Raw genomic sequence first — 27727 nt, 5'->3', positions numbered from 1 at the left:
ATGCATGGAGCCTGTTAAGATTCTCTCTCCCCTTCCCATTGCTCCCCATAAATAAGCTTGCTTGCTTGCTTATTTATTTAAATAAGCTTGCTTATTTATTTATTTATTTAAAGTTAAAAAAGAAGATGAAGAAGAACTGGTACTTAACAGCACTAGCTGGGATTGAAAAGCAAATCCTTGGCAATGAGTGAATGCACGCATGCTTGGCAAACAGCTGATATCTGAATGAAGACTGGAGTTAGGTTTCTCTCTTTTATACCTTCTAATAAGAGCTGCAGTGAATACATCAGGAAATCAAGACAGTGGTTAACTTTTAGTAGCAGACTGATGACAGGTTTAGCAGGTTGTGTGAATTACGATTCTCTAGACCTTGTTTTGCTTTCTTCTTACACTTTACTGTTTTTCTGAGATGTTTAGGTTATTTCTTGGTGTCTCTTTATGCTGGACGTAACAGTGTCATTTTCTCCCATTCCATGTGATATGTTTTTCTGCGTTTTTCCATAGGAGGAAGAGCTGCGCAAAGGTGGAGACCCCAAATACGCCCACTTGAATATGGATCTGCATGTCTTCATTGAAGTCTTTGGACCCCCATGTGAAGCTTATGCTCTCATGGCCCATGCTATGGAGGAAGTCAAGAAGTTCTTAGTACCAGTAAGGAAATCCATATCCTATATCACTGAGCAAGAGAGAACTGGGATCTTGTGCTGTTGCTAATGAGGCAGGGGTTCTTAATCACGGTCTCTGCGTAGCCTGAAATTGCATATCAAATTCCGTATTTATGTTCATTTTTCTGAGGTAGTGTGTTACTTTTACCTAGTCCTCAAAGCACTGTACCCCAAAGCCACTCTACCTCCTTATCTAATGTGGTTTTAGTTATATACCAGGATCTGTTGTTAGTATCTTAGGTCCACAGTGTGTCTGGCATCTGAACGTCAGGTTAAGAAAGATTCAAGAGTCTTGACTGAGCTAAGTGTGTTGGTACTAGTGTGGAACTAGGAGGTTATGATAAGAAAATGGCTAAGATGGTTGTAAACCCCCTGTACTCAAGGGTTTATGTTCTGCACTCTGAAGAGTGTCGAAGATAGCAGCAAGAGGCTTCTAGCTTCCAGTCTTGATAGATCAAATTTTGACTAGCGTGTATTCAGGGCTTTCTCTCCTGGAGGAATTTCTTACATAGGGTTTGATTTGAAAGAGATGTGATAGTTATAGGCTTGACTGTTGATATTAAACAAGTAAGTGTGCCGTTTCTTTCAGAGTATAACAGAGGCCCACGAAGAGTTGGGACAGCCCAGGTTACCTTAAGTCTTGCTTATTACCACCTGGTCAGAAGGTCCATTTTTTGAATAAGTAGAAAATGGTGTGATTTTTGCTCAGCAAGACTTACTAGTTGCCAGAGTTAGCATACTGCAGTTGAATATTTAATAACCAGGCATGAATCTGGAACCTTAGGAAGCATGGGAAATACTCTTAATGAGAGTCAAGTAAGCATCCTGTTTTCATCACTAAAACTAAGAGGAGGTGAGATACAGTTGTTGGCTTTCTTATGTATGCAGAATGAGGAGTTGGAACTAAATGTGGTTGTCAGAGGATGTGAGAATCAGTAGAGCAAAATTTATAGGCAATGTGTACCTATAATGCTGAGCTCTAAGAATTCCAACACTGTCTCAGACGTCTCAGCAGCTGCTTTGCTTCCAAGTACCTCATCTTCGTTAGAATGTTCAAACGTGAAACAGCCAATTTAAAATCTCCTAGAGAAGACCTCGGAGCTGGTAAATTTTCCCTTGAGGGAGTTCTTTTTGCTCTTTTTGAGGTGTTCTCTTGAAGCGCCCTGAGCCTCCCAGTGTCTGAAGGGCTGTAGGGGAACACATATCTCCTCTTTATCCTTAGTCTCAGTGTATTTCTCAAAAGGAATAGCTTTCGTGTAAGAGGCTTTCGTGTAAGTGGATCTTCGAAAAATATGTCTGCCAGGTATATCTGGGTGTCTTTGGTGTTGGTGTAGCATTTGGAAGAATCTAAGCAAATGGGTGGTCACTGGTCACTTGATTCTCCAGGGTGGGTTTCAAGCAGCAGTAATGTGCAAGGTAGGAGGAGGTGAGGAGTTGGGGAGAGGGGCATCTCTGTGGTGACTAGAATCTTCTATTCTTGAAGCTCTGTCCACCTGGGATATATAAAAAAGCATGGAGTATTAAAACTGAATGGCTCTCATCAGGAAATATGTGAAAAGATTTGCAAATGGCATTTGACTCAATTCTTCCCTCTTGTGAAGAAAAAGAAAGTGAGCCTATTTTTGCATCCATGACCAGAGCCTCCGTTTTCCCCTTAGAACCATTAACTGTACCAGAGAGGCTTCCTGGTACAGTAGGAAGAGCACTGGACTGGGACCTTTATCTGCGTCATCTTGGACAAGTTATTATTTCACTTTTCTGAGCCTCAGGTTCCTTGTTCATCCCAAACATTTGTTAAGTATCTGGTAGGTGCCTAATACTCTGCTTGGGTCTGAAGTTACAAAAATGGCTCCTTTCTCACAATCTAGTGAGAAAGACAATTCTAGAATGATGTGGTAAGTGCTTGGGTCGAGAAAATTACACGGTGCTGTGGAAAAAGAGGAGGGAGTGGGGGTGGCATCAAAGAAAGGTTTTCAAAAGAAGTAATATTTTAGATTGTCTTCTAAGAGTGAGTTTCTCAGGTAGACAAAAAAGGCAGTGTAGTCAAATGATTCAAAGCCTAGATTTTGGAGACCGGTAATTCTGAATCACATCAAGTCTGCTACTTACTAGCTGTCTGTCCTTAGGCTGGTGGCTTTATGTGCCCTGATTCCGTTTCCCAGCTGTAAAATGGGACGACCTGCTTACTTATTTCAGGGTAACCTTGAAGATTAAACTGCAAAACCTATAGCGAGCTTATTATAAAGTACCCAGTGCGTAGAGCTTAATTAATGGTAGCAGCTTTTACTATTCTAAGAAAAGGAAGCTATTTGCAAGAATGGGTGTCTTAGTATGCTAGGTTCTGAACTACAGGTGGTTCTGCATGACTTGAAAGGAGTTTATCCGTGGAGAGTGGATGGAAGTGATCTGGAGAGCCAGGTAGGGACTAATTATGAAAAGCTTCAGCTGAATAATGAGGGGTCTGCCATCAGGACTTTCCTCGAAGAGGTGACAGGTAGGGTGCCATTTGACTTCAGAAAATGCATGACCTGAGACTTCATCTGGGCATTCAGAACTGGTCTTAGTATCCAAGGCTTATGTGGGCTGGACAGCTTCTCAACAGAAGGTAGAGATGTGGCCCAGTAATCCTTTTATCTTTCATTTGCAGGATATGATGGATGATATCTGCCAGGAGCAATTTCTAGAGCTTTCCTACTTGAATGGAGTACCAGAGCCCTCTCGAGGACGTGGGGTGCCCGTGAGAGGCCGAGGAGCTGCACCTCCTCCTCCACCTGTTCCCAGGTAAAAAAAATAATAGAAACAGAAACAGGATGTAAGTTTGGCCAGTACCATTTCTCTCTTAGTGGTGCTCTTTCTTCTGTCTTAGAAGGGGGCCTCAGGATTTGTACCAGCAAGAGTGGAATTAAGTAGATCTTAGGTCCTTTGGCCATAGCCAAGTGCAGCAGTCCTGTTGAAACTTTTGGTCTTTTAATTTTGGATAGTTCTAGCAGTTTAGAATGGTCTTTGGCTTTAGAAGTTTACCTTTTGTGACTGACCTTTATGGAGTGTCCAGACTTTCCAAAGTAGTACACTTATGATAAAACATTTACAGGTCCATGGGGCGCCTGGGTGGCTCAGTGGGTTAAAGCCTCTGCCTTCAGCTTAGGTCATGATCCCAGGGTCTTGGGATTGAGCCCCACATCAGGCTCTCTGCTCAGCAGGGAGCCTGCTTCCTCCTCTCTCTCTGCCTGCCTCTCTGCCTACTTGTGATCTCTGTCTGTCAAGTGAATAAATAAAATCTTTAAAAAAAAAAAACAAAAAACATTTACAGGTCCACTTGGGAACCTGGGCAGTCTCCAGTATGGGCCTTTACCCACCTCTTTGGGTTTTTTGGGGATTTAGTTTGTTTGTTCATTTGTTTTTTTCCTTTGTGTTTTAATAATGGTCTGCTTAAGGCATTGTGGGATCTGTCTGGCTCCAGAATTTGCAAACAAATCTGAACACGAAAGTATTATCCGTGTATTAAAATCTCCATTTAAAATACATTTTCTGGGGTGCCTGGGTGGCTCAGTGGGTTAAAGCCTCTGCCTTCAGCTCAGGTCGTGATCTCAGGGTCCTGGGATCGAGCCCCGCATCGGGCTCTCTGCTTGGCGGGGAGCCTGCTTCCCCTTTTCTCTCTGCCTGCCTCTCTGCCTGCTTGTGATCTCTCTCTCTGTGTCAAATAAATAAATAAAATCTTTAAAAAAAAAAAAAAAACGACCGTTTTCTTCTTGCAGGGGCCGTGGTGTTGGACCACCTCGGGGGGCTTTGGTACGTGGTACACCTGTGAGAGGAGCCATCACCAGAGGTGCCACGGTAACTCGAGGAGTGCCGCCCCCACCTACAGTGAGGGGTGCTCCAGCACCCAGAGCACGGACAGCAGGCATCCAGAGGATACCTTTGCCTCCTCCCCCTGCACCAGAAACCTATGAAGAATATGTAAGAAGTTTGAGCAGTGTGCCATTTTCCAATACCTAGGAGGCTGCCAAAGGAAGTTGAATGATAGGGCATTGGCCCTTGGTGTAGGTGGCAGGGACTGCCTGTAAGATCTGGAGTCTGGTCTCTTTTTTGCAGTAAATGTTAAACTATGAGAAGATTTTTCCATTTTAAGCATAGTTTACTACATGTGAATAGATGAAATAGGAAATAGGCTGTGCCTTGACAAATACACAGTGTTTTAATAAGGGGTCTTTTCACTAGTACTGCTGATAATGCTCAAGTTCAACACTTTTCTTTGTTTCCTGCCCACAATTTGGAGGGTGGTTTAGTTTGGTTGATGGTTCAGTTTTATTTCATTTTTTTCTTAAAAAAAAAAAAAATTGTCTGCCAACTCTTTACCAGTGGGTGTTAATTTGGGGGGAAAATTCTGCATTCTTTTAATCTAGAAGCCTACCATCCTCCCATGGGATGTAATTACCTTCCCCACTCTGTGTGATTTTGCCTTTCTTTTTCATTTTATTTGTTCTAGGGGTATGATGACACATATGCAGAACAGAGTTATGAAGGCTACGAAGGCTATTACAGCCAGAGCCAAGGGTAAGTCAGGCAGCAGAAGTACTGTTTCATGTCCTGGGGTGGATGGAGGGAGTCGGAACAACGGAGAGATTTAGGTAGCACACATCTGCGGAGCAGTGTGGCTCCCCTTTGGGGGGGTATCTCCTTTCCTTTCCACATCTGTAAGGCACGCAGATCTGTAAGCTTAGGGAACTGTGAATCTGAATTTATTTATTTATTAAAAGGTTTTATTTATTTGAGAGAGAGCAAACATGAGGGCAGAAGGTCAGAGGAGGTGACCCCCTGCTGAGCAGGGAGCCCAGTGCAGGACTCAATCCAATGACTCCAGGATCATGACCTGAGCTGAAAGCAGTCACTCAACCAACTGAGTCACCCAGGCACCCTGTGTATCTGAATTTATAGTATAGAATCTGGGAATAACGTGAAAATTTCCTGAGCTGTGACCACATGGAAATGAAGGGAAAATGCCTTTAAATTGTTTTGATGTATTATTATCACATTAAAGGTGCATTAAAGTTTAAAAGGAAGCTAGAATCCTACTACGTAACTTAGGTTATTTTCTGCACTCTTAAATAACGTTTTCGTGTATATGTATTTTATCCATGATTGATTAAAAAGTATTTTATAATTGTACAGTGGGTCCAGGACAGTGTGTTTATTTACTCTCTTCCAGAGAGCCCTATAAATGTGTGTGTGTGTGTGTGAACACTGTGATTAAGATGGTCAGTTTTAGATTGTGCTTTTTCACTTTAAATTATGTGGTATCCATTTTTCTTTGCAATGGTTGTAATTTTATTTGTTTGTTTGTTTAAGTACACAGCACATACCTTTTTCAGAAATATTTTCTGGTTTGGAGATGGGGCAAAATGAGCATTTTCCTGCCCTACACATGTAGTAAAATGCCTGAAATGTGGGAGGAAGGGGAAATGGAAGTAGAGTTACTCTGTAGCTCTCTAACACTCTTGTCTTTGGCTTCCAGGGACTCAGAATATTATGACTATGGACATGGGGAGGTTCAGGATTCTTACGAAGCTTATGGTATGTCTTTATTTCCATGGTGGGCAGAGTGTGCAAGTAAGTGTCTGCGGGAATGCTAGTGACTGGATTACTGGGGGTTGCCAGTCACACACCGAAAGAGGAACCTTTAGAAAGCTGAGATGTTGATAGGACAGTAGCCATCCCATTCTTATTGCAATTGTGTGGTGTCCCATAGAAAGAGGAACTCTTAAGGTGAGATGGGGTTACCCTTAGAAGGCTAAGCAGATGTCTTAGACTAGGGCTCAGGTCCAGTTAGGCCTGGTTAGAGCAGCAGACTTTTAAGCTGATGTTGATCTTTTTCTCCTTTAGACCAGGGGAGATTGCCAGGCCTAGGTCATGTTGCAGGGCCCTTGCTGCTGGTGCCTAGGCCACGTGGGTATATACTGAGAACGTCATCATATCCAATTTTATTTTCCAGCCCCACTACATTTTTTTCCTTAAGATTCTATTTATTTATTTTGAGGGAGAGAGAGTAAGAGAGCACAAGCAGGGGGAGCTGCAGAGGGAGAGGGAGAAGCAGACTCCTCACTAAGCAGGGATCCCAATGCAGGGCTCGATCCCAGGGCCCCAGGATCATGACCTGAGCTGAAGGCAGATGCTTAACCGACTGAGCCACCCGTGCACCCCACCCCACTTCATTCTGAGGAAGAATTTTGGATCTCACTGAAAAGAATCTCAGTGTAGAGGAAATGTTAGCGGAAAGGGAACCAACCAGATGGCAGGTAGCTAGGCAAAAGCATCCTGCCTGTCATCTCAGATCTCGGGCAGTAGGAGCTGGGGCCACAGGCACCAAACTCCTTCCTGGCTTGGAGACATCTCAGCTCAGTCCTTGATCCCAAGAGAGCTATAGAGGCTGAAATGGCAGCAGGACCGAACTGTCTGTTTAGTTGAAAACACATTGCTCGGGGCGCCTGAGTGGCTCAGTGGGTTAAAGCCTCTGCCTTCGGCTCAGGTCATGATCCCAGGGTCCTGGGATCGAGCCCTGCGTTGGGCTCTCTGCCTGTCTCTCTGCCTAGTTGTGATTTCTTTCTGTCAAATAAATAAAATATTTAAAAAAAAAAAAGAAAACACATTGCTCAAGAGTGTCCTCAAGTGCCAATTATGGCCCCGTGTTAATGGGCCCCAGAGGGAGTGCCGTGTGGGTGCAGAGAGAGCCGCTTTTTAAATGCAAGGTATTTTCAGCATACCTGAGGGAATTTCAGAGTCCTTGGCCAGGGGCTCAGCAATTGACAATTCATCTTAAGACACTAGTTAACAGTCTCCCCTTACCCCTAGCCCCTTAGAGCTCCCGCAGACAAGCTGAGCCTAACTTGTCAGTGCAGTCTGTAGTAGCCAGTCAGCTGCTTGCCTAGGGAAACCGTTTTACCAATTCTGGCAAATGGTGCTGGACAGTTGCCATCAGTAACACTGCTCCACTCTCGTAGGCTACTATTTAGTAGGGCAGTGGGATTGCCCCAGGGTACATCGGTGAGGTAGCACAATGCTGCCTCTGTGTGTGTTTGACTGAATTACATTTCTGTTTTGCCTGAGAAGAGACTGCACTGAAAGAGGCAGGCTGCCTCTTCTGCTCCTAGTGTGATGTTGCCACAGTTAATCTGTTATGATTTTGGCCTTTATAAACAGAATTACAAAAATAAACTGTCTTGTTAGTACCAGAAGCCATTTGGAAAGTGATGGCTGTACCTATTATACTAAGGGTAAAAACAGGCTTAGATAGGGTCTCTGGGACTTGAGGTACATGTAGAGGTTTTAGACTTACAGTAATGGAGGCTCAGATTTGTGAGTGCAGGCAGCTGGGGAAACACGTTGGGGATGAATTGGCATGGGTAGTCTATGGGGGCGAGTGGGAAAATAAGCTCATACGTGCGGCTCCTTTTCATAAGAGGTCAGCTGTAGAAGTAAGCGATCATCTCTTTAGACTTTTCCCTGTAACAAAAGAAAGTCATTTGGGGCTGTCAACCATGTTGTCTGGCTTCTCTGGGCTATTGCATGAGAAAGGAAACAGTGAATTCTCCGTATCAGTGCTATAAACACGTTCTGCTTCCCTACGCCAGAGCAGTGGACCAGCTCTGCTGGTGGGGAGGCCTCATGAAATGCGGCCCTTGCTTACTTCTCCCAGAGAGGACACTTTTCAACAGACTTGCTGTTGGAAAGGGGGCTACCTGCTTCCAGTCTGACTTCCTGAAGGTTCCACAGGCTTTCTTTGCCCAATTGAGGCTTTCTTTGCCCAATTCCATTGGGAACAGGAAAAAGGGCGTTGCAGACCTACTGAGATTCATTTCCTCATTGTCTCAAGCAAGGTGTTGGGTTTATCCAGATTTGGGGGCTGGAGGAAAGATCATATTCCCTGTGGAGAACATATTTGCTAAAGATGACTCCAGGCCTTTTCTGAGCCGTTTCCTTCTGTCTGTCTGCTTAGAATTGCCCTACAGCTGGGAAATGAAGCTGTTCAGGAGGGCCAAGCAGAGCAAAAAGTAAGGACCACTAGGACATGGCAAGACACTGGAAACAAAGCTGTGTCTTTGGTGATCTTTACCAGATGACCTATTCTTGCTCCTCCCATAATGCCCATGGCGTGTGGTTTATAAACTGTTCTTGCTTTCCCCGCAGGCCAAGACGACTGGAATGGGACCAGGCCGTCGCTGAAGGCCCCTCCAGCTAGGCCGGTGAAGGGAGCATACAGAGAGCACCCATATGGACGTTATTAAAAACAAACATGAGGGGAAAATATCAGTTATGAGCAAAGTTGTTACTGATTTCTTGTATCTCCCAGGATTCCTGTTGCTTTACCCACAACAGACAAGTAATTGTCTAAGTGTTTTTCTTCGTGGTCCCCTTCTTCTCCCCACCTTACTCCATTCTTAACTCTGCATTCTGGCTTCTGTATGTAGTATTTTAAAATGAGTTAAAATAGATTTAGGAATATCGAATTAATTTTTTAAGTGTGTAGATGCTTTTTTCTTTGTTGTTTAAATATAAACAGAAATGTACCTTTTATAATAAAAAAAAAGTTGAGTAAAAAAAAAACCACAAACCTGTTAGTTTCAAAAGTGACATTGCTTGCTTAAAGGTTCTGAAGTTTAAGGCTTGTTAACTTTCTCTTAGTTTTGATTTGAGGCATCCCGTAAAGTTGTAGTTGCAGAATCCCAAACTAGGCTACATTTCAAAATTCAGGGCTGTTTAAGATTTAAAATCACAAACGTTAACGGCAGTAGGTGCCACCATGTAAAAGTGAGCTCAGACGTCTCTAAAAATGTTTCCTTTAAAAGCACATGGCGGTTGAATCTTAAGGTTAAATTTTAATATGAAAGATCCTCATGAATTAAATAGTTGATGCAATTTTTAACGTTAATTGATTTAAAACAACAACAACAACAAAATTAGGTTTGTAAAACTGACTTTTTCATTATGTGGGTTTTGAAATCTAGCCCCAGACATACAGTGTTGAGAGATACTTAGTGGGGAGCAGGTTTTGAAGAGGTGGATTTGGGGAGAGGGGCTAGCCACCTGGATGGAATTTGATGCAGAGCTCTTTAGCCATGAAAAATCTTTCAGTGATAGTACTAATAATTTAAAATTTCAGTATTTAAAAAGACAAAGTGTTTTGTCCATCTGAGGTTCTGCACTCCATGAAAAGCTCACTTGGACACTGGAACCAAAAGCTGATGATTTTTTAAGTGACGGTTGTCAATATTGAACTGTTTCCAAGGTAGTCAGTCAAGTATGTCTCAACACTAGCATGATATAAAAAGGGACACTGCAGCTGAATGAAAAAGGAATCAAAATCCACTTTGTACATAAGTTAAAGTCCTAATTGGATTTGTACCGTCCTCCCATTTTGTTCTTGGAAGATTAAATGCTACATGTGTAAGTCTGCCTAAATAGGTAGCTTAAACTTATGTCAAAATGTCTGCAGCAGTTTGTCAATAAAGTTTAGTCCTTTTTTAATCAAAGTAAATGTGATGAATTGTCATTTTTTTGGGTGGACAATAAAATAGTTTTCTCTTTCAAATAAACTTAAATTAACTCTAAAGTTAATGGGCTTGTTAAAAGTTGGAGATATTCTTAAAAGTGGTGGGGGGGATTTTATTTTAAGTTTACCAAAAAAAAAGTTTATCGAGTTGTTAAGTTTTAGTTTAAAAATAATCAAAGCTTTTTCACCCCCTGGAAGTTGTTTTGACAGCAGTTTTATCCCATCCTATCACAAGCTCTAATTTCTGGAGAGAAAAACCCAACTGAGCCGAAACTTGGATTGGTTTCCATACATAGGCCTCAGTGTTTAAAGTGCCAGCCACCCCGTCTGCACCTCTGTAGAGCCCCTAGGTGGCCCTAAGCGTGACACCAAATAATCTCCGTGAGCTTGGAAAGGGATAGCATCTGCCTTTAAATACGACAATTCAGCAAACCCTGGGTGCCCTTATGGGTTTCCCTTCCGATCCCAGAAATGCTGTTAACAAATCAGCTGGGCTGGGGCAGGATCTGGCATGATCGGCTGGCTCTGAACTCCCTCCTGAGAGACCAAGAGAGGAAATGATGGGATTGGTTGGCCCTGTTTCCACTCCTCTGTTAATTCTCAGGGTTCTCGTGCCTTCCCTAAAGGAGCCACCTAAACTGCTCGGGGGTGAAAAATCCTCTTGTATGGAAGTGCCAAGCTGCCTGCAGCAGTGCATGATGGACATTTTTTTTCTTTTTTAAAACACACCAACAAAAAAATGTATTTGTAGATTGTGATAAAGTGTAAATAACTGAATTTTCAACCATGGTTTGAAGTCAGCTTTCAGGGCATTATGTCTTGTTTTGATGAAAAGAGATCACTCTATACCCCCCTTTTTAAAGGAAAATTATCGCAAGAGAATCAGGATGTGTAAAGCTAACATGCATCGCAAAAAACCAAAGGTAACCTAAATGTCTGATTTTAATAGCACATATTTCTCTTTTACATAAACTGTGACAGCAACTTGCATAAACAATTCTTTAGCTGTTAATTTTAATGTTAAAACTTTGCAAAACTTGTTTAATAAAAATAGCTGTAAAAAGAAAAACCATATGCTGCCGCATAAATTAGCCATAACTCTTAATAATCCTGCCCATCACAAGTGAACTGTAATGTAACCTGGGCACAAAGTCTGACATCTTAAATGACACATTGTAAAATTTCAATGACTGTAGATTAGACCTGCTGCTCCCCAAAGTCAAGCTTTTCTGCTCAGCTATTTAAAAATGTACAAGGATGAGCCCTATAGGTCCCCATATTGATATTCACAATGAAATGTTACTTAAAATTTCTTTAAAGTTGCATGTTTCTCTCCTGTAATGTGTAAACTGCATGCAGGATCTCTATCTTTTATTTTGTATGTCTTTAGAACTTCCTCTTCAAAAGACTGATCTCTTACTTCTCCATTTTCAGGTGATTGAAAACTCCTGAGGCATTTCCTGGAGTAGAATGGGTAGTGAAGACCCATATCAGGTATGTTAAGGTAGCTTTCTACTGAGGATGTGGGACTTTTATCCTAACTATGAAATAGTTTTGCCAGGAGGTGGCCTGGGACATGATCCAGGGGCAGGTCTTTCTTGCATGTCATCTGTACCATATTTACAACACGGTCGTGTTCATATGTTGGTTTACAGTCTATATTAAATTTACTTGTGATGATTGTAGTGTCAACTTGCATCTGTTGAATCCTACCCTAACCTGTCAATAACCTAATGGGACATTGTTTCACTTGGCGTTCACTGGTTGTAAGCAGCAAAGTGACCGGTTGATGTAAATAAAAGGGAATTTATTAGAACAATGTTAAGGACTTGCAGATTTAGTGTGAAGGCTGGAAAAATCTGGCATGGGAACCAGACTGGCTGCAGAGAACTGGGACAGCAGTGATAGACCACAGGAATGTTCTTGGAGCCAGGACTAGCTGTTTAGGTGTTGTTGCTAGAATGAGTGAGTTCTAGCCATTTGCTTTCTTTTTCTCTTGAGATTCAAGTTCTAGGGAGGGAATGTCAGACTGTATTAGCTTAAGTCACATGTTCATACTTTACCAGGATGTGGTAAGAAAAAACTAATTCCTCCAAAGGGAGTCAGGGTGTTATTAGGAAAAGGGAATGGATATTGGGCAGACAAACAACAATTATCCAGTATTATGTATGTATTACAGAAGTGACTGAGACTTAATGAGGTTAAGTTACTTCCTGGGGTCACATAATTCATGTGGTTGGCTAGTAATCGAGCCCAAGTTTGTTGTCAGAACCTAACACTTTTATTCTCCACGTTATATCACTTTTAATCTAAGGAAGGGGTATTTCTCACCCTGAGGAGACACTCTGAAAGGGATAGTGTGGCATAGTAGAGAGGGCATGAGACCTAACAGAGTTGAATCGACAACTTTTCTTTGTTTAGTGACCTAAAACCACTTATTTCCATGTCTAGGAAGGAAGATAGTGATAATGTACACCTTCCAGTGGTCAGCAGACTGAATGAGTTTTACTATATATAAGGCCAACCAATTTGGTGTCCTATAAATAGTAAATATTAGTGTTCCTTCTCTAAGAAAGGTTAGCCCCCTGATTTGGGTAGGTGGGGGCTGCTGATTGAAGCCATCCAGGAACTGGCTGGATGATCTTTACCTCTGCCCCTGGGTGAGTTGTTCGGGTTAGGAGAACACCAAAGGGAAAAGACCAAACTAGGGAGAGGTCAAAGGCACAGGCAGCCTTTATCGGTAAAATTTCCCTTGAAGATGGTGTCTTCCCAACCTGCCTCTCCCAGGAGCCTCTCAGATGTGGAGACTTTAAAGAGGACCGTGTGTATTGAGCACGGAAGTCCTAGGTTTGATATGGATTACATGAATGGCAAAGCAATTTTAGAGGAAAGTCCCCAAATGCAGAGAATTAGTTCCAACTCTTCTAGGGTAGTCCGAAGAGCAGAATTTGGGGGATGCTTCTTTCTTCATTCAGCCTGTAATTTACACCTCAAAAAACAGGTTTTATTGTTGGCAGACCCGGGTCTGCCAGTGGTCTACCTTTTTTGAATGTGGAGCTTAGTCAGTTGGTCCCAGTATTTTCTATGGGTTTCTGTCACTACTGATGAATGTTTATTACAGTCCTGTAAGCTTTAGAGCCAGGCAAGACTGGGGACCTGTTCTGACTCTGCCTCATCATAGCCTTTGTCTTTGTTTTGACAGAACCAAACCCTTAATCCCTCTCTGGGCTTCATTTCTTTATCATCAAATGAAGTTGATAATAGTAGCTAACATTACTGTGATGCTATCCTAAGCAGCTAATAAGGACGATCTCATTTGGTCTTCTCTACTTTCTCTCTTAATTAATACAAAATTCGTATAACTTAAAATTTACCTTTTTAACCGTCTTAAAGTGTACAGTTTGGTGACTTTTAGAATATTCACAGTGCTAAGACACCATCTTCACTATTTAATTCCAGAAAATTCCCACTACCCCGAAAAGAAATCCCATACCTGTTAACAGTCACTCCCAATTCCCTTCTCTCCCCAGCCCCTGGCAACCACTAACCTACTTTCTGTTTCTATAGAGTTGTATAATATGTGCCTTTTGTGATAGACTTCTCTCACTTTGCATAAAGTTTTCAAGGATCATCCTTGTTGTATCGGTACTTGGCACTAGCAACAGGAAACATATTACTTCCAAAAGTAACCCATCAACCCATCTCATTTAAGACAGCTCCAAGTATTAGAAGTTAGCCCTCATTTTAAATGAGTCACTCCAGTAACTTGTAGTGGTTCTACCTTGGATCGTGTCAAGCATTTGAAGTCCATTTTCAGTCATGTTTCTTTTCTAGCTCCAGAAATTTTTTTTGTTAGACTTGCTAGATCTGATTTTCCAGAAAAACTAGAAATTTGGATTTTACACACCAGCGGTTGTTTAGTGTATGCTCTGATTAGTATTAGTCCCTGTAAAACCTCTGTGGTAAACCAAATGCTGCCCTTAGGCAGCCTAACAGCCTGCAGCCTCTGGTTAGCTTCTATTACTACAGATTAAAAGACACAGTAGGATTATTGAGATAAGGGGCGCCTGGGTGGCTCAGTGGGTTAAGACTCTGCCTTCGGCTCAGGTTATGATCTCAGGGTCCTGGGATCAAGCCCCGCATCGGGCTTTCTGCTCAGCGGGGAGACTGCTTCCCCCTCTCTCTCTGCCTGCCTCTCTGCCTACTTGTGATCTCTGTCAAATAAATAAACAAAATTTTTAAAAAAAATTACTGAGATACAATCATAACCGTACAATTCACCCATTTTAAAGTGTACAATTCAGGAGCGCCTGGGTGGCTCCGTTGGTTAAGTGTCTGCCTTCAGCTCAGGTCATGATCCTGGGGTCTTTGGATTGAGCCCCACATTCTCAGGCTCCCTCCTGAGCAGTGAGCCTGCTTCTCCTTCTCCTTCTGCCCTCTCCCTTCACCCCTACCGCCCAGCTTGTGCTTGCTTGCTCTCACATGCTCTCTCCCTCTCAAATAAAATCTTAAAAAAATAATAATAATAAAGTGTACAATCCAGTGGCTTTTAATAGCTATAAAATCATATCGTCATTACCACCATCTATTTGAGAACATATTCTCATCCCCAGAAAAGAATTCCCATGCGCTTCAGCCATCTCCCCGGCCCCCTTACCTTCTCCGGCCCTGATCAGCCACTCATCTACTTCCTATCTCTGTTGACTTGCCTGTTCTGGACATTTCATATAAACGGAATCATGCAACCTATGGGATCTTTTCTGACTTTCTTCTGTTACTTCGCGTCATGTCTGCAGATTCCATCCATGTTGTAACATGTGTCAGTACCTCATTCCTTTTATTGTCAAATACCTTTTCATCGTATGTGTTTTTTTGGTCTACTCACCCACTGATGGACATTGCTGGGTTGTTTCTGCTTTGGGCTGTGATGAAAAATACTGTTAGGAGCATTCGTGTACAAGTTCTTTTGTGGACATAAGTTTTCAGTTTCTTGGACGTGCACCGAAGAGAGGAATTGCTGGGTCAGACGCCGTTGGAGGACTGCCAGACTCTTCCGTAGAGGCTGCGCCATTCCCACCAGCCTCATTCCTCCGTATCCCCACCAACACCCGTTCTGTTCTGCTTTGCTTACTGTAGCCATCCCACCGGGTGTGAAGTGGTGTCTCCTGGTGCTTTTGATTTGCACTTTCCTGATGACTAGTGTCCTGATCCACTCTGTGGGTATCTTCTGTGGAAAAATGTTCATTTAAATCTCCTGTCAGTTTTTTCATTGAATTATTTGTCTTTTTATTTCTAAATTGTCAGCTCTTTATATGGTCTGGTGTGAGACCCTTGTCAGATAATTTGCAAGTATTTTGTTCCCATTCCATGGGTTATCTTCTTATTTTCTTCGAGACACAAAAGTTCCATTTTGATGAAGCCCAGTTTATTTTCTTTTGTTGCTTGTGCTTTTGCTGTCTTAGGTAAGAAGCCATTGTCTCATTCAGGGTCCTGAAAATTTTTACCTCTCTCCTTCTAAGACTCCTGTTGTTTCAATTCTTACATTTAGGCCTGTGACCCATTTTGCATGAATTTTTGCATATGGTGTGAGGTCAGAGTCTCATATTCATTCTTTTGCATGTGGATATCCAGTTGTCCCAGCATCATTTATTAAAAAGACTGTTTTGGGGGTGCCTGGGTAGCTCAGCCAGTTGGACATCTGAATATGTATTTTGGCTTGGGTCATAATCCTGGGGGTCGTGGGACTGAGCCCCACGTTGGGCTCCATGCTCAGCAGGGAATCTGCTTGAGTTTCTCTCCTTCTGCTCCCCCCCCCCCGCTCTCATGCGTGCTCATGTGCACACATGCACACATCCTCTCTCCCCCTCCAAAAAACAAATCTTTAAAAAAAAACTTCAAAAAAACTTTTTTCCCCATTAAATGATATTGGCGCCTTTATCCATATTGGCACACTAATTAACCACAGAGGTATAAATCTCCTACCTTTTGAAGTAGGTATTACTTAAAAGTGATTAATATAATTTCTGGCATGTAGTAGCTACTCACTGATAAGAAATAGCTGACCGGATTGTTTGGGCACCACTAACAACTGGTGGTAAGTGATGGGGCTAGGATTTGGTCCCACGTACGAGTATCTCCAAACCACATCTTTACCCTGTGCTCACACTGCAGGCTGCGAGAGTGGAAATGAGGCTTGCTGTTCCAGCTGCCATGCCGGGCCATCTGTAGTTCCTCAGAAGCTTCGAGGCTGAGCTGCACATGCCTTTTCCCCCACTGTCAGCATCTTTGCTCCTCTCTCCATCTCCCTCCAGGATTTCTGTGGAATCTCCAGGGTGCTCCTGGCAATGACTGTCGCTGCTAAGGGAACAGCCTCACCGTCTCTTACCTAGGGATATGGTAGTTACTCAAGAAGCCTCAGGGTTTGTCCCCTCTTGCTTTCACTCACACCACTTCCCACCCCCTGCCCCAAGCTAAGAATGAAGGTAAGGATGCATCAGCAGCTGCTAGGGCTTTCCAGCCACTAAGGATAAAACAGATTCAGACTGTGTTTTGTTTTAGGAACAGCAGCCTGAGAGTTGAGACTGAAAAACCTCGTCCACACATGCAGAGGTCTACTGTACCATGTGAATAGGGGGATAGAGGTGTTGTGGTAGTCAATGTTCTTTCTGGTCATGTTTTTGAAACTGAAGTACTCCCTGCCTGGTCTCAAACCCCTAAGCTCTATGTCCCTTAAGGCTTTGCCCAAAGATCGTACTGGAATTGGATTGCACAAGGCAGAACATGGGCTCCCTCTTTCTTGATAGGTTCTTGTGCTGTGTGAACCCATGCAAGCAGCTGTTTGCTGGCAGTGTTACTGCTAAGTAGCCATTTAAATTGTTCTTCCTTCTTTTTTTTTTTTTTTAAAGATTTTATTTATTATTTGACAGGCAGAGATCACAAGTAGGCAGAGAGGCAGGCAGAGAGAGAGGAAGCAGACTCCCTGCTGAGCCGAGAGCCTGATGTGGGGTCCATCCCAGGACCCTGGGATCATGACCTGAGCCGAAGGCAGAGGCTTTAACCCACTGAGCCACCCAGGCACCCCTAAATTGTTCTTCCATCTTTTCCCATTCATTGATCTTGACCCCACTTTGTAAAAGGAGGAGGAAGTGACATGGGGAAGATAGGCAGCTCTACCTGGCTAAGGGAGGAGAGAACTGAATTTGCATGCCTACTGTGTGTCCCTGTTTTTGTGAAGGAGAGGTGAAGTAATGTACCACAGTCACATAGCAAGTTGTGGGGTGTCCCTGGCAACATATTTGTATACTGGAGTCCATTCTCTATGCTAAAAGCATGCTGCTTCCGGAAGATAACACCGTTATTTCATTGGCACTGAGGTCATTTATTATGAGATGTATGAAGTACTGCAAAGAAAGAAAAAATGTTGTCAATGAAACCTACACGGTAGTTTGTTTTCATATCAAGTGTAAAATGCGTCCTGATTTGGGGGATGTTAAAATCTGAAAAATACGTATTTTAACTACTATTGCATTCTGTCAGTTCTAACATTGATTCTTTACTATGCACCATTCACTATCTTCTCTACTTGTAAAGTAGCTATTATTGTCCCGTTTTTTACACAATAATGAAACTGAGGCCGAGAAAATTAAATAACTTACCCAAGGTCATGCAGCTGTCTAAGTAGCGGAGCTGGGACCGAAGCTCAGGCAGTCTGATTTCAGAGTCTGTAATCAGTCTCAACTACAGGATTATGCCGGAATATAGAAGGACTTTTACCTGTCAGCCAGAACCATCTCAAGGAGCCTATACAGCCATTCTCTATCCTGGAAGGAGGCTGCTTCTGCAGGAATATTACTGCTAGTACAGTGAACATTTGCTGGTTGTTCTGGGTCATGGGTCTCTATCAGCTCATAATGTCCACCTTCCAAAAACTCAGTCTAATGGGAGAGAGTAAGCCTTCAATAGTTCAGTAATGTGTGGTTGTGCCCTGTTGCTGAACTTAATACCAGTGGCCTGGGGGAACTGTCTGAGAAGGTTTCAGAAGCACCAGGCAGACAGATGAACACAGCCTCTTATCATGGCTTTAAACAGACTGATGTCAACACTGCCGCCTCCAGGGTTAGTTTCACTCTCTTTAGAGCCTTAGGTGAGCTACCTTCCCTAAGACTCAGTTTCACCATCTGTAAAATGGGGGATTATCATTTCTGTCACAGCACTGTTGTAAAGATTGAATGAATTCAATTGAATGAAAGACATTCTGCGTGACCTGTAGTAAGCACCCAGTAAATGTTAATCTATCAATAGAGGCTGGAAGAGAGGTGAGTGCCCATTTTGAAAAGCTAAATGTTAGGCAAAGTACTTGAACTTGATTCTGAAGTTAAGGGAGCTATTGAAGGCCTTGAGCATGAGAGTGACTCGGACACAACTGTGTTTGCCATTGTGTGAGCAAGATACGGAAGGAGGGAAGAAGCAGAAGAGCAGAACCTTCCATAAAGTGGCTCCACTCCTGTGGGAGAGCGAAGGGGATATTCTCCCCGCATCTTGCCTGCCTTCTGCTCCCCTCTTGCCTGAAGACCTTTGGTTCTAACCTTTTTTAGAAAGAATAATCTTCTCTCCTCTCAAAAATTTGGGCTATTTGAGGTGGGACTTTAGGCCTTCGTCATATATTAAGGGAGATTTCCCACCTCCTGTCCCTTTAACCCACCCTCTACACTGGAGACCAGAACCTGGAGTTTCCTCTGCTAGAAACTTTGCTCTTAAGGAATTGTTAAACATGGTGTGGCTTCCCCTCAATGCCTGAAGTCTCTGCCTTCATTTTAAGCTCTTAATTATGTGCTAATTCCACTGGAATTATATGCAGATGCAGTGACCCATTTAATTTCACAGACAACCCTGTGAAGTGGGGATGATCCTGGGAAACTGACAAGTCCTGGTTAGGACAACCACAGGGTCCAAGAGTGGGAGTTCAGACCCAAGTCTCCAACCTCCCTTAACGGCCTCCTGGTCTCTTCTCTCTACTTACAGTGACCACCTTACACTGAAAGTAGTTCCCAGCTTTGGTGCACAGGATGGGTACCCATTTCTGCGTTTCCAGATTCCTGAAATTAAGAGAAAGAGATGCTTCTGAGCCCTCACTTTCTCTCTCCAGAACCTTCATGTACCTATTGCTCTCTGGATTAATAGTCGTTACATGTTTAAAGCTAGCAAGCACCTGATGAATATTTAATAGCCTGAGCAGACAGGCTGGATACAGCTGTCTGAGACAGCAGCTGTTGGGGGGAAGGGGAGGAAGTGCACTGCCCCGCCTAACTACTTGTTCTTTTGTTCCCTGAGCCAGCCCTTGTAGGCCCCTTAGGAGCAAAAGCCAGTGGTAGGCACTGCACCCTACTTCTATCCTGGTCTGATTGCTCCCTGGGCTTCCAAGGAGGCTGCCTTCAGGCAGCAGACCAAACCTTTTTAGGGGGTAATGACCAGATAAATTCACTGACCTCTAAAGTCAATTTTCTGGGGCGCCTGGGTGGCTCAGTTGGTTGGGCATCCAACCTTGGGTTTCATCTCGGGTCATGATCTTGGGGTCATGAGATCAAGCCCCATATTGGGCTCCAAGCTCGGCGGGGAATCCGCTTGAGATTCTCTCCTCTTCTCCTCCTCCCCCCCCAAATAAATAAAATCTTAAAAAAAAAAGGAAGGAGGAGCCGCCTAGGTGGCTCAGTCGGTTAAGCTGCTGCCTTCGGCTCAGGTCATGATCCCAGGGTCCTGGAATTAAGCCCTACATTGGGCTCTCTGCTCAGCCGGGAGCCTGCTTCTCCCCCCCCCCCCCCACACCCCACACCTGCCTCTCTGCCTACTTGTGATCTCTGTCTGTCAAATAAATAAATAAAATCTTAAAAAAAAAAATAACGAAATCAATTTTCTAACCCCTGGGCTGAATATCTCTGTAACCTCTTCTACCACTGGGGCTGAGGACATGCTCTCAGCCAGTTTTCTGCCAACCATAGCTCTCTATTCTAAGAGGAAAGAGAGACTCGTATCTGGAAGGGACTTTAATTTCATAACCATATTGCTGGGGTTTAGCTTCTTGACATTCCTTAACTGCAAACGCAGCAGCCTCTCGGCAGGAGATATACTCTGCGGTGAGTGTCTTTGGCTGCTGTCTCAGGCAGGAAATGGGCAGGTAGGAGTTTTGGATAGGAACACAAGCTCTCCCGTGCTTCTCCCCACCTAGACCTAGGGAGCTTGTCACTTCAAGGAGGCCTTGTCAGTTCCAGGGCAAACTTGGGGAGGACATGGGGACTCCTGAAAGAAGGCAACTCACTTGAGAGGTTTCCAGGCAGAGTACGAGGCACAGCCAGGCTGTCAGCCCAGATCAGTCACTTAAGTAGAACACTTTGCCAGAAACTGGGAGACTACTCCTGTTTCTAAAACTGCATTAAGATGCCTGAATTAGCTGTTCCCTTGTCATCCTCTGGAGCCTACTTAGTCCACCTCAGTCTCTTCCTCCCAGACAGTGTGGTGTGAGAACTTGAGATAGAAGAGTTTGAGTTGAGAGCTAATTCCTCCCAGGGGGTTTTGGCTCCTGCAGCCTTCATGCTTCTCATTCGTGGCCCAGCTTTAGGTATAGCATGGGTGCTCCCCATCTCTGAGGCTCTCTGAGGTTGGAGTTCAGAAACTAGCTCACGTCTGCCTTTGAGAAAGAAAGACCTTGTGCTCTGATAGGATTCATCCTAAGCTTCTCTGCAGAGGTCAGTGTAAATGCTTCCTTTCATTTTATTTTTTTAGATTCATTTATTTGCAAGAGACAGAGTGTGAGCAGCGGGGAGGGACAGAGGGAATCCTCGAGCAGACTCCCCATTGAGCACAGAGCCTGACCCTGAGGTCATGACCTGAGACAAAAATCAAGAATCAGCTGCTTGGGGTGCCTGGGCGGCTCTGTGGGTTAAGCCTCTGCCTTCAGCTCAGCTCATGATCTCAGGGTCCTGGGATCGCGCCCTGCATCAGGCTCTCTGCTCGGTGGGGAGCCTGCTTCCTCCTCTCTCTCTGCCTGCCTCTCTGCCTACTTGTGCTCTCTCTCTGTGACAAATAAATAAATAAAATCTTAAAAAAGAATCAGGGGCGCCTGGGTGGCTCAGTGGGTTAAAGCCTCTGCCTTCGGCTTGGGTCATGATCCCAGGGTTCTGGGATTGAGCCCCACATCGGGCGCTCTGCTTAGCAGGGAGCCTGCTTCCTCCTCTCTGCCTACTTGTGATCTCTGTCAAATAAATTAAAAAAAAAAAGAATCAGCTGCTCAACTGGCTGAGCCAGCCAGGCACCCCAATTTTATTAAGCACATTGGCTAATACATATTGGAACACCTACTATGTGCTATAGACATTGAAGATTCAGGGCAAATAAGGTAAAATTTGTCCTTGACTTCACGGAGCTTATATTTGAGGAAACATACTAAATAGATGTTAGTCTCATAAGTAACATACATCATTTCAGTTGTGTTAAGTGCTATGAAGGAAAGGAACAGAGTTCTATGAGGTCAGACACCAGGCAGCCTAGCCTAACCCAGGGGTTCTCTCTGAGAAAATGATGTTTAAGTTGACATCTAAAGGAAGAGTTAGCTAGACACACGGTATTTGAGATGGTCTGGGGCAAGGACACAAAGCACGTTCTAGGCAGAGGGTGGGTCTGAAGCAGGTTCAAGGTGAGGTAGGAACCTGGACCTTATTCTGAGGTCAACACTGAAGACCACTGAATCCAGGAGTGAGGTGGGGGGAACAACATGATTAAATTTAAACTTCACTTGCTCCTGAGTGGAAAATGGATTATGGATTATGAGGACCTGTTAGCAAACTTTGTGTTAGTCCAGACAAGAAATGAGGAAGACCTGTAGTAAGCAGAGAAGTGAATGGATCCGAGGACCATTCAGAGCTACAACAAACATAATTTGGTGCCTAATTAGATGTGGGAGAAGAGGACATGAGCAAGGAGGGCTCCACATTACTGGCTGGAACAGCTGACAGAATGGGGGTACCATATTTTACAAGAACGGGAGAACTGCTACAGACTTTGGCATGTGCTCCAGGCTTCAGATATGTGTCTCCTGCAGATAACCCTGAGTATTTAGGGCTGGGATGAACCCCTCAGAAGGCCAGAGGAGCTGCCCCCCGCCCCAAGCCTAGGATTGAGGTGCTAATAATAGCTTTAAGAAGATGACTTTTTCCTCATTTGCTTTCCTCCAAAGGCTTTACTTTTTTCTTTGAAGATTTTATTTATTTGCTTTAGAGAGCACAAGCCATGGCGGTGGGGGGCAGAGAGAGGGGGAAAAGCAGACTCACTGCTGAACAGGGAGCCCAGTGCGGGGCTCGATCCCAGGACCCCTGGACCATGACCTGAGTCAAAGGTAGATGCTTAAGCAACTGAGCGACCCAGGCGCCCCTCCTCCAAAGGCTTTAAAGCTCTTTATCTTTTCACAACTCTGAGAGAAGAAATTTTCCCCTTCATATAGCTGGAGGCCCCAAAGCCTGTATAGCTAAAGGCCCCAGTGGCTTCGTTGATTCTGCTCTGGATCACTCAGCTTAGGCATGGCTAAGGATGGGAGGTATATGAAGTGAGAATCCATTCTCGTTGCCCGACCAACAGCAAAAAAGGACCGCACTTAGGCTGTGGACGTCTATTGCCTACCCATCTGTGCACCTAGAAACCTGTATGGAATGAGATAACTAGAGTTGTGCTGTGAGATGGTAAGGGGGGAACCCCTGGCCAAATGGGAGGCTAGGAAGCCCCCCGATGGGTAGCTTTGTGTCTAATTTTCTACCTGTGTCTTTGCAGTGATCAGAGGACTCCGGAAACCAGGAGAGCTGCCTGCTATGTCAAGGCTGGCCTGAGGGCATTTGCTGAGCACAGAGACACCCAGGAGAGATCAACAGTCTCTTCCCACTCCACCTCTTGATCTGTCTGATTTGCACACAGAAAGCCAGCCAGGATCCCCTAAGAGAGTCTCTAGGCCCACAATGGAGTCCTCAGGGCTGCAGGGAGCTGTGATGCTAACAATTTAACCTGCTGAGGACTTTAAAGAGTTGAAGGGGACTACCAGTATCCCAAGCACAGCCTCTTAGATCTGAATAAACCGGCATCTCCCACTGTGTCACTCCCGTTTTGCCTGCTTCCCCCGAGCCTCCAGCAGAACCGGCTGGAACACACTTCTTACTTCCCGCCCTTCCCACAGGAATAACCACACCTATGCTGTGGGTACCAGCCCAGGGGCCCTTGGGCACCTCCAGAGTTCTCCCAGGACAACGCTGGTTGTCACCCGTGGTAAAGGCAGAGGAAAGCCAAGTGAGAAGGTTTATTTACTTTGAACAAGTTATTTAACCTCTGAGCCTATTTTTCTCTTCATTTTTGATGACTAACCTTGTCCAAAATGCTCTTGAAGGGTAGGGCTTTCCGACTTCACCTCTGTACTATATCCCTTCCCCCGAAAAACACCTGGCACTAAGGAGTTAAATAAAAGATTTGGTCAAGTGAAGAATGGTCCCACTCTGGTAGCTTCTGTCACCTTTGGGAAAGAGCCAAAGGCCCCTTGTCTAGCTCCGACTCTTCTTCTAACCACACTGAGCTAGCTGGTTGTCCTAACATGTCCTCTCGAAGGACTAGAAAATCAGCCTTTGATCGACTTCCAGTTTCCTGCGGCCTCTGTCCAGGCTGGTTTCATACTGAGCTTCCTGAGAGGTTGTGAGGCTGTCTGATATTATACTCTTCCTTTAATAAAATAACTCTTCTGGTCATTTTTCCTAACAAGGGGACCAGGAGAAGGGCTGAGTTTGGGAAGAGAGAGACTGTCTGCACTTTAACAGTGCCTGGGGCAGTCTAATGAGCTTGGATAGATTCTTAGCAGGAGAAGGATGTTGAAATCAACTGATTTATTCTGGGCAAGTTATTAAACACCTGAGCCCATTTTTCTCTTCATTATTCATTATTATAAATAATAGCTAATAATTTATTAAGTGCTTAGTAAGTACCAGGCACTCTGTCAGGCGTGTATGTGCACAATTTCACTTAATCCTCCAATCCATGATACTTCAGAGATGAGGAAACGGAAGCTCCAGAGGATAAATAACTTGTATAAGGCTAAAAGAAGAAGCCATCAGACTTCATAGTCCCGATTTTTCACCCGTTTGTACCTCTCACCACCGCAAGTTGAAACAGGAAAGCATTTGTGTGAGAAACTTGCGTATGGTCACAAACCTTATCCAGGTTCACCCCCAGACAGAGAAGTTTCCTGTGCCAAAACCAGGAGAGTCCCAGGCAAACCGAGATGCATTTGTCAACTTGTTTGCAGTGACACTCCTGGTCCAGAGCTGGCCACCGAGGCTGCAACTTCCTTGGCTTCCTGGTCTCTTAGGCCTCCCCTTATGGCTCCAAGTTCCCTTATCTAGGGTCTGAGGACTTGCTTCAGGTCAGCAGGCAGGGGAGGAGTGTAAGGCAGGGACTTAGGGATCCAGATGGCATCTGAATGATAAATGGCGGCACAGAGCCCCAGGGGGTGCTATCTGGAAAGCCAGCAGCAGTTTCCCAGGCAGCCACACCCTCCACCCCCAGATGCCAGGATAGCTACTTGGGAGCCACAGAATTAACAGGAAAGCTCGAAGAGCTCAAGCCAAATCCTACGTTCAAATCCTAGCTCATCACTTGGTGTGTACTTTTCTGGGCCTGTTTACTCCTAAAAGTAGGATAATAATCCTTATCCACTCAGCGGGATCTGAGAAATGAAATGGGTGTGAAACAGCGAACCTGAGTCCAGAGCTGCTCAACACTGAAGCTTCCTTCCTCCTCTGTTCCGGCTTGTGTTTCTTACCCAAGCCCTGTCCACCTGTCACGTCGGTCACATACAGCCTCCTTCCTCCTCTGGTTACTGCGCGCAGCCCTAGGGATCTTCCTTTGAGAGCCCTGACCTAGTGGCCTGGGCCCACCCATCCAGCTGCCCTGCGTGTCAGTCACCTCCCCTGCAAGCAGAGAAGGGATGACATCAACCCTCCTCCCTCCCCCCGCACCCCATCTGAAGCCTCTGAACTGTTTTGAGCCATAAATATTTTAGCTGGGCCTTTCTCTGGCTGTTGCCAGGGTGATGGGCTCTTGGGGGACTAGGGTGGGAGTGTGGAGGCAGGGCTGGCAGCCTGGGGCCCAGCAGCAGAGCCAGCTCTGGAGGGGCGGCTATGAAATCTGGCCGAGAGCCAGTGTTTCTGCTGCTGCCGTTCCGAAGGCTGTTGCTCTGTCTGCCTGCCTTCCCTTCCCTGGGCCCCTCAGAGTTGCTCCTACTCCTTCCAGGCCCAGCTCTGCCCTTAAGGGCTACATGATCTTGGGTAAATTGCTAAGTGTCTCTGGGCCTTCATTTGAACATCCCTATCAGGAAAGTCCCTGCTTAACTCGGTGCCGGTAAGCAGAGAAGACAAAGCAAAGGAGGTTTTATAAGCAGAGAAGACAAAGCAAAGGAGGTTTTATAAAAATCTTATGAAATAACCAGGTTAGTTATGACTGGAGAAGCTCAGCCCCATAACTGCTTCTGATAGACCCAACAGCTGGAGTCCCAGGACAATGTAGATGCCGCTCCAAAGACTGACTGTCAGATAGGGCCCTGCCTCTCCCATCCCCTTCCTCAGGCTGTAGCCCTGGTTACTTTTCTACGGTTCCCAGTTCTAGCAGGACTCCCTGGCCTGGCACGGGGTGTTCTAGTATGGGGTTGGGCCCAGTGACTTATGAGCAGAGTTGGTGGAAGCCTTTTTTGCTTGAGATGCAGAAACTCAGATCCCCCCGGATTAGATCTGGCCCTCATCCTCTACCCTCCTGTCCTAGAGATCTTAAATCTTAGATCTAAATGCTAGCTTGTGGCAGCATGCTTCACCCCTCCTTGGGATGGGTCTAATAAAAGAGAGCCAGAGAGTGGGCACCTGGGTACACGCCGCATTCATACCATTAAGACTCTGGATTGGGTCCAGAATTCCACATGCCCTGCCCAATCCGGCCCACCACAATTTTCCTGTTGAGCTCCGAGCTCCGATTCCTTTGTACCAAGCTCCCTCTGGTGGTGGAGATGTGCATTACAGGAAAATCTCAAAAGAGACTAAATTGCAGGCCACCCTGAGAGGGGGGATGGTTTGCTTTATGCCAAGAAGAGAAGAATCCTTGTCCCCATTCCTAGTGACAATCACTCCATTTTATTTTGTTTTGTTTTGCTTTAAAATAGCGTGGGGGTGGGGGCAGAGGGAAAGAGAAAAAGAGTCCTAAACAGGTTCCACACCCAGTGCAGAGCCCAACTCGGGGCTCGATGTCACAACCCTGAGAACATGACGGGAGCTGACATTAAGAGTCAGACACCTAACCGACTGAGCCACCCAGGTGCCCCTCATTCCATTTTCTGCATAGGCTATCTCTCCCACCTGTTTGCCTCTGTCATTAATCACAACAATTCGATGACAGGAATCATCCTAATTTTACTGAGGAAACAGGCTTAGAAAAATATAATCAAGTCCAAACTCTTCACTGTATGTAGCATTCAAGAACATAACCTGGGGCGCCTGGGTGGCTCAGCGGGTTAAAGCCTCTGCCTTCGGCTCAGGTCATGATCCCAGTGTCCTGGGATCGAGCCCCGCGTCGGGCTCTCTGCTTAGCTGGGAGCCTGCTTCCTCCTCTCTCTCTCTCTGCCTGCCTCTCTGCCCACTTGTAATCTCTATCTGTCAAATAAATAAATCTAAAAAAAAAAAAAAAAAGAACATAACCTGATTTTTACAACCCCATCTTCAATTGCTCTCAAGCTGAAATGGACTTGCTCTCCTGGAACATAGCTTGCCCCTGGGCCTTTGCTCATGATGTTCTCTGTATCTTCATTGCCCACTCCATCCCTGCCCAAGTACATTACCTACCCAAATCCTGTTCGTTTTTGAACACCTAAACAAGAAGTACAGTATATCCTAAAGCTTACACTTATTATTTTTGTAATAATCAAATACTGTAAGACACGGGAAGACGAACATCCAGATGAGTACAGGTCGGGGGGGGGGTGGCCCGGAGATGGGGAAAGTTAGATGGGGAAACTAACATACACGTGGAAGTAAGAATGGCTCAGGAAATTAGAAGAACATGAAGACACACGGATTCTCTTTTGGCACGTGTAATAAAAACCAGGTGTAAGTATTCTTGTTGGCAGAAGAAAGAGCAAAGCCCTGTGAATCTGGAAGCTACAGATGACATTTCTTCAATGACTTCAATCTTTTTTTTTTTAAGATTTTAGTTACTTATTTATATCTTTTTTTAAGATTTACTTATTTATTTGACAGAGATCACAAGTAAGCAGAGAGGCAGACAGAGAGAGAGGGGGAAACAGGCTCCCCACTGAGCAGAAAGCCCGATGTGAAGCTCAGTCCTAGGACCCCAAGATCATGACCCGAGCCGAAGGCAGAGGCTTAACCCACTGAGCCACCCAGGCGCCCCAACGACTTCAGTCCTAAATTCACATCAGTTTTCTTTGTACTTCATGATA

At 44.7% G+C, this 27727-nt stretch overlaps 1 protein-coding gene across 2 annotated transcripts in view; it reads left to right on the top strand.

Annotated features, from left to right (window-relative positions):
- Window positions 1-23707, top strand: part of KHDRBS1 (KH RNA binding domain containing, signal transduction associated 1) — a 41132-nt gene extending 17425 nt beyond the window's left edge. The window contains exons 4-11 of one of the 2 annotated variants that reach the window (XR_006818708.1): window positions 505-651; window positions 3313-3446; window positions 4421-4622; window positions 5152-5219; window positions 6178-6236; window positions 8847-9039; window positions 11644-11703; window positions 23023-23707. Coding sequence is in view for 1 of the 2 variants with exons in the window: in XM_046008548.1 (XP_045864504.1) it covers window positions 505-651; window positions 3313-3446; window positions 4421-4622; window positions 5152-5219; window positions 6178-6236; window positions 8847-8944 (708 nt within the window). In the remaining variant the exon portion in view is untranslated. Of the gene's footprint in view, window positions 1-504; window positions 652-3312; window positions 3447-4420; window positions 4623-5151; window positions 5220-6177; window positions 6237-8846; window positions 10195-11643; window positions 11704-23022 lie in introns of those variants that run through there. The other variant, XM_046008548.1, reaches the window with a different exon arrangement.
- Window positions 23708-27727: the final 4020 nt, after the last annotated feature.

This window comes from Meles meles, chromosome 1 (genome assembly GCF_922984935.1).
Source record: "Meles meles chromosome 1, mMelMel3.1 paternal haplotype, whole genome shotgun sequence".
Classification (NCBI taxonomy): domain Eukaryota; kingdom Metazoa; phylum Chordata; class Mammalia; order Carnivora; family Mustelidae; genus Meles; species Meles meles.
This window is presented reverse-complemented; position numbering and strand designations above follow the sequence as displayed.